Consider the following 6,688-nt stretch of genomic DNA (forward strand, 5'->3'; position numbering starts at 1 on the left):
GAACAGATAGTTACCTTGGACGGTGTCAGCTTGGCCTCCAACTCAACTGTGAGGAACCTTGGAGTTATGTTTGACCAGGACATGTCATTTAACAAACACATAAAACAAGTCTCTAGGACAGCTTTCTTCCACCTGCGCAGTATTAACAAAATTAGAAACATCCTGTCTAAGAAGGATGCTGAGAAACTAGTCCACGCATTCATTACCTCTAGATTAGATTACTGTAATTCCTTATTATCAGGATGCCCCAGGAAATCGGTAAAAAGTCTACAGTTGGTCCAAAATGCCGCAGCATGAGTGCTGACAGGAACTAGAGGGAGAGATCATATTACTCCTGTCTTAGCTTCTCTACATTGGCTCCCTGTAAAATTCTGAATAGATTTCAAAATCCTGCTCCTCACATTTAAAGCCCTTAATAATCAAGCCCCTTCATATATCAAAGAGCTGATAACACCATATTATCCAAATAGAACACTTTGTTCGCAAAACACAGGCTCTCTTGTGGTTCCAAGAGTCAGTAAGATTAGAACAGGAGGTAGAGCATTCAGCTACCAGGCTCCTCTCCTGTGGAACCAGCTCCCACTCTGGGTTCAGGAGGCAGACACCATCTCTGCATTTGAAGTTAAACTTAAAACGTTCCTTTTTGATAAAGCCTATAGTTAGTTCTGGATCAGGTGAGTCCTGAACCCTCCCTTAGTTATGCTGCTATAGGTGCTGTCTTTCTCTCTGCAAAAAGGCTGCAACTCCGATGTGCAGCTTACAGTAAGCTGAAGAGAAAAGTAGTTACCATAAATTTGCATCCTCTAACCCATGTTACATGTGTGATGACTATAAATATTTTTCCACTGTAAAACGCTGTGATTGCACAATGTTGGGACTGAATTGCTTTGTGTGTGTGTGTGTGTGTCTGTGTTGTTGGTCAGTGCAGAGTGGTGCACCTGCAGTTACAAGTTCATTTGCATAAAAGTGACATGACAATTGATAAATGGGTGAATGTTGATGCATTCTGAACATTTACTTCAGCACTTTAAGCCGAAGCTAGGCCCATGGCTAAAGGGATGCTGTTCCAGCTCCAGATGTAACTTTAGTCCCAAAGACCCTCCAAGCATTACAAGACCCAGGTCAAACCATCAGAACCTATAGTATACTAGGAGCACAGAACAAAACCTTTATTTTGAAAGTTCTTGTTACCACTGCAGACCTTGACTTCTTATATTTAACCGTAACATGGTTCAGAGCAGCTACGTGAACTCACAAAGGTCACCAAGGGCAATTGGTCTAGAAGGAGGCCTAATTTTCAGAAAACATTTGTAGCCATATTTCTGTTAATAATGTAACTAGCTTTGAGGTACTTGTATTTAAATTGAACTCACTCCAGTTCGCTGTATTGTTGAAACTGCTTCTTAATAAATGTTTAGAATTCTCTCTGGTTCTTACGTTTCATGTTGACTAAACCCAGTTTTTGAATGTTACTGAGTCCTATTATTTTTTACTCGTTTCTTCGAATACAAATGACCAGTTAAAGGCCTTCAACCAATTCTGCTTATCCACACTGGAAATTGTTCCTGTGAAAAAAGAAGTAAACTTCTTCATGGATGAAAGAGGAGATCCATAGCCTGCACATATGAGAAAGGTCAACACAGGTGATCATCTCGCAACTTCAAACAACTGCAAGGTAAAGGAAGCACAGGACCAGTATTTCTCCAGCTAATCCCCCAGTTTAATACAGTTTGTAAACTCTCCTTCACTTACTGCAGCTGATTGTGATTTTATCTCACCTCCTTCATAGAAAAGATTGAACATATCAGGGGTAATATAAATCCTGCTGCCTCTGCAATGGACCCCATGGACCCCATAGACCTGAGTGTTTGTTGAGACAATCAGAGAGACAGACACACAGAAATTTCTGGATTTATTAGCAACAAAACCTTGGCGTAATGACCCACCGATTAATATATTAACTTCCTATATATGGCAACATCTGCTCTGGTCGGTTTTTAGCTTTTCTTCAGTTCACTTCAGCCACACTCAGAAAGAGAATATGATGCAAGGGCCTTGTGCAACTCATCCATGTCCACTGTTGTCCTCATTTTCCTGTTTCTGGAGCTGTATAGCATGGCCTCCAGTTTGTTTGGACCTCTGTGGTTTGTGCAGCTTCTTCCAAATCATTTTCAGAGCAGAGGGGCGGAGGATGATGAAAACCCACGGGTTAATGATGGAGTGAAATGACAGCAAACGGAGAGCCCCGAGATCCTCTGTGGCAAGCTCTTTATGGGTACTTCTTAGGTTTATGTACACCGTGAGCTTGGGGGGGGGGGAGAAATACAGTATTATAACAGAATACAATCAAAAGTGAGAACTGTGCAACAATGCATAACAACAAAGCTTTACTGTGAGGACAGTTTACGGTGTACTCAGAGCCTATAGACTTTAAAGTGTTTTAAATGCAGTTCCCCTCAGCTGTTATATGTTTCTCAACAATCCAGCATACAGAGCAACATGCACATTGTGTGGAGTGCAGTGTTATATTGCGAAGGATAGTGTATGATATTATTGTTACCATTTTATATGCAGTATTAAGCAGTATTGTCATGTGGGAGCTGGTAGAGATGGAGGTGCACTTTTGAAATTGTTGCATAGGTTCATCTAATAATGTGTTAAATGTGAATTAAGCAAATATTTAGTAAGTGAAATCCAAATCTGCAAACCAATAATTATATCATCATATAACTTGCTCTAGTATACATTTCTCTGTGAGGTAGAGTGATGAAGCATTAAATGCTAATACAGCAGCATATAAACCTGGAAAAGATAAAACAGAGATATCTGTGTTTCTTTTGTTTCCTGGCAATATACTCTATACCAGCAAGAACCATAGGCAAGAACAGTCCGTGTTTTATTGGTTTCTTGTTGATACCTATGGATGAATCACACTGTTGTTAAGATGTTAACCATTAGAGCTCTTACCACTATGGGAGAGGTGCAGCAGATGAAGACAACAGTGATGACAACAAGTGGAAGCAGATGCGCCACCTCCTCCGTCATGGACCTTTTGTGCCGGGAGGGCGCAGACACGCGGCGCCGGCGGAGTTTACCCCTCCTGTGCATCATTATCAAGAGGTAAATGACAGATGCATTGCACACCACTGTCGTAGAGCCCATGATGACGATGAGAGATGCGTAAAAAACGGCGTAAGTTTTATCCTTTCCGACAGAGTCACTCATCTTTAGGAAGCACCAGGTCCCCGGGCAGTACTGCACGTATTCACCAAAACCCAGGAAAGGAGTGATGCTGAAAAACATGCTGCCCAGGTAGATGAGCGTAATGGCAATGTAAGTAGAGCGTGTGGTTAAGTGCTGCTCGTAAATGTAAGGGTGGCCAATGGCGAGGTAGCGCTCGAGCGCTATTACGCATAGGATGCCCAGTGTGGATAGGCTCAGAAAGGTTATACTGAAGCCAAAGTAGAAGCACAGCTCATTGTTCGCACTCATCCCCACCAGTGTTTTCTTCTGAACATGAGCGGACAGCACAACAGGGCTGACAGACAGGGAGCCGAGCAGGTCTGTCACGAGAAGCGCAGTGACCAGAACCTGGTAAAGGGACCGGTTGGTCCTCCGGCGCCGAACCTGTAACAGGAGCAGTGCCACGATATTGCCCACCACAGCGGCCGAGAACATCGACGCCGACATAATAGGCTTTCCAGAATGCACGACGCCAGTGTGGAGGCAATGGATGTGATCTGTGGAGTTGTTTCCCGGAGACATTAAGAATACACGAGGAGAGCGAGTGTTCAGCGGTGAAGTCCTGGAAGTCAGCGCACACGCTGCAACCACTGAGCTCGCGTCCCGCCCCTCAAAGAGCTCTCAGGCTCTAACCCTAACCCTAGACTCACTCTCTTCAAGTTTAGGCTTAAATCGTGGTTCATTGATAAAGCTAAGAGTTAAAGGTTCAGTGAGTAAGATTCAGGTGAACGGGATCTATTGGCAGAAACTGAATATAAAATAATCCTAGTGATGTTTTCACGTGTGTAATAATCTAAATTGTATGAATTGTTGTTTTCTTTACCATAGAATGGATCCTTTATATTTAAAAACTTTAGATTTACATCCGGGGGGGTCAATCCACAACTCTGTTAGTTAGATACCTGTAAGTGGAAGTCCATGGCTCCTAAATCACCTTGATTTGTCTGCACATTTGAGTACATGGAAAATGCTACCACTCGTATTACGATGTCAGTTCTGTCTATTCATGTAGTTTTGTATATGAGTTGCAATTTCATTTTCAGAGAAAGAAATGATTGCTGTTTTTGTGGCAGACTGTGTCCTCTGGATGGCGCCATTGACCAAGATTTTTGCAGCACCCAAAATTTGCATTGTAAGCTAAAAAACTGAAATAGGTCTGGTACTTTGAAATTATTTAAATGATTGGTAAATCACAACCAGTGCTACAGAATGCTTTTCACTGGTTATAATTAAAGGCATGATACAATAATTAAAGTTTTATTTTGGGGGTATTCAAAATAAAGGGTAGGCAACTGGACTTGCTTGTGTTTCTTGAAGATTCTTCACCTCTCTTCCAAGAGGCTTATTCAATTTAATCAGTTAGAGCTGAAGAAGCCCCTTGGATGAGAAGTGAAACATGAAGAAACACGAGCAAGTCCAGTTGCCTACATACACTTGTACAACTTCTGAAAATACAATGGCCTGGATGACTGAGAATCTTTGTTGTACTTTGTTATCTACGACCACAGGATTTTGCTGCAGTTGCTATTTATCCTCTTAGAATGAAAATAGGTCTTGAAGAACATAAGCTCAGAGGCTGAATACTCTGACCACATGAAATAGATTGATTTCCTTTTCTCATATTACGCTTGCTGCCAAGACACAAAGAGGTCCAACCACCATACTCTAGAACCTGACGTCTCAGCCTCTGTGTCCCAACACCACCTTTCCATCACCCAGTAATGGGCCTGCTCTCCTCAAGAGTTGTGAACAGTGCTGGAGGAAGATTCCATTCTGACTGGATCAGTGAGATCGTCCAGCTTAACTTGAAAGAAAGTGAAAAAAAGTTTGAATTCACCCCTTAACTCTTATCCAACCTAAAAGGTCAGGAAGAGCTGATGATATGGGGCTGAGTTTCTTTGTCCACAAACTATACTTTTGTACTACACAGTATATACACAATACATTTTATAGAAAGAAAGAAATAATCATGCGTTTGTCATACCTTATCCTTTTTCATTGCTATTTGTTATTGCGCAAATATTAGAAAGAAGTGTCAATGTGTTGTTTAAATGCTCTAAACACATATATAACGCATGTATTTTCAGATTCCAACTTCAAAACAACTTATGAAATGGAACCTTCCGAGGAGCTTGTCTGTTTGGGCATAGCCATTCCAGTCTTTCCTGCTTGTCCTGGATCTACACTCCAGTCTCCACCAGATTGCTCAGTTCACCGATGTGGTGCTAACACAAAGGCCTTACACTTTTTTTTTCTAGCTTTGTTTTGTTGTGTTTGCCTGAACTCAGCCTGATCTTGTTCTTCCCTGTACCTACTCCATCAGCCCTCTCACTCCCAAACTGATGCTAACCCATTTCTGCAACAAATCTGCTTCTCAACATTTGAATACTTTTTCTCTGAGTTCTGCTTCAGAATCAAAATTTTACTATTTCATCAACACAGGACCTCTTTGGCACAGAGGTATGAGCAGTGGCTTAATCTTCTGATGCACTTCCCTGTCCACATATGGATGTATTTTTGAGCAAATCACTGAACATGCAGTTGCTTCCAATGCACCTTCAATGTGTTATGTCATTTATTTCCCCACATTAGTCATTCTTCATTTGTCCATCAGATATCCCCTCACTTTTTCCTTGTCTCATTCACCTCATCCACCTGAGCCTCCCTACCTGTTCCTGGTCCTCTCACAGACACAGACTCATGGTTTCAGTCTTTCACAGTGGTCTGCTCACTATGTAATCACCATCTAACAGTGAGATGGGATAGTGAGATGCGGTTCAGTTTTTTTTTAGGACTAATTGTATTTTTGAGAACTGTTCTGCTGGGCTAACTGTAGGGGGCTCCCTCTGAAAACAGTCAAAAGGACATACTCTAATTGTGGCTTTTACAAGATAATTGTAATTATTCAATATGTAAAATGTTTTTTAATTTAGCCCAATAAAAACGAATACTTAAGAATTCAGTATTTCTCAACTAAACTGACACAAAATATAATTGTAGGAGCTGAATAAGTAGATGTGGAGAGTCTTTTAATGGTGTTTGTAGGTAGTTGAAGGTATTTTTATTCATGAGTCCACTGCTTCTGAAAACCTTGACTTTTGGTTTAGCCTGTGTTCTGTGCTATTTTGCTCGTTTTGATATATCTAATGCTTCATTAACATTCAACAAATAGAAAAATAAAATTCCCTCCATAATGATTTAGACACCTCTCTTCCTTTGTGTCGGGGGGACACGGTTTGAGCAAAAGGAACAAAGATAAGGCAGCACACCAGTAAACAAAAGCAGTCACATATGGGAGTGCAGTATAAATAATCAGATATCTGCTCATTAAATGCATAGCTACTCTGCTCCCTCCCTGCTGTGCTATCAGTCCCCCATGACAAAAACAGCGAAAGGGGAAGAAAAATTGGTAGGATTTTCAAAATTCAACCACAAGGTGCTTTGT

At 41.3% G+C, this 6,688-nt stretch overlaps 1 protein-coding gene and 1 long non-coding RNA gene across 2 annotated transcripts; one reads left to right on the plus strand and one right to left on the minus strand.

Annotated features, from left to right (window-relative positions):
* Positions 1-1,895: 1,895 nt before the first annotated feature.
* ptger2b (prostaglandin E receptor 2b (subtype EP2)) lies at positions 1,896-3,871 on the minus strand. The gene is made up of 2 exons (XM_020091696.2): positions 2,968-3,871; positions 1,896-2,304 (listed from the first exon to the last, which is right to left on the minus strand). The coding sequence occupies exons 1-2, from the start codon at positions 3,763-3,765 to the stop codon at positions 2,065-2,067; spliced, it is 1,038 nt and encodes a 345-aa protein (XP_019947255.2). The 5' UTR covers positions 3,766-3,871; the 3' UTR covers positions 1,896-2,064.
* LOC138405638 (uncharacterized) lies at positions 2,984-6,440 on the plus strand. Its single transcript, XR_011239435.1, has 3 exons — positions 2,984-3,120; positions 3,216-3,333; positions 5,331-6,440. It is a non-coding gene; the product is annotated as an uncharacterized lncRNA (long non-coding RNA).
* The last annotated feature ends 248 nt before the right edge of the window (positions 6,441-6,688 follow it).

This window comes from Paralichthys olivaceus, chromosome 19, assembly GCF_024713975.1.
Source record: "Paralichthys olivaceus isolate ysfri-2021 chromosome 19, ASM2471397v2, whole genome shotgun sequence".
NCBI lineage: Eukaryota > Metazoa > Chordata > Actinopteri > Pleuronectiformes > Paralichthyidae > Paralichthys > Paralichthys olivaceus.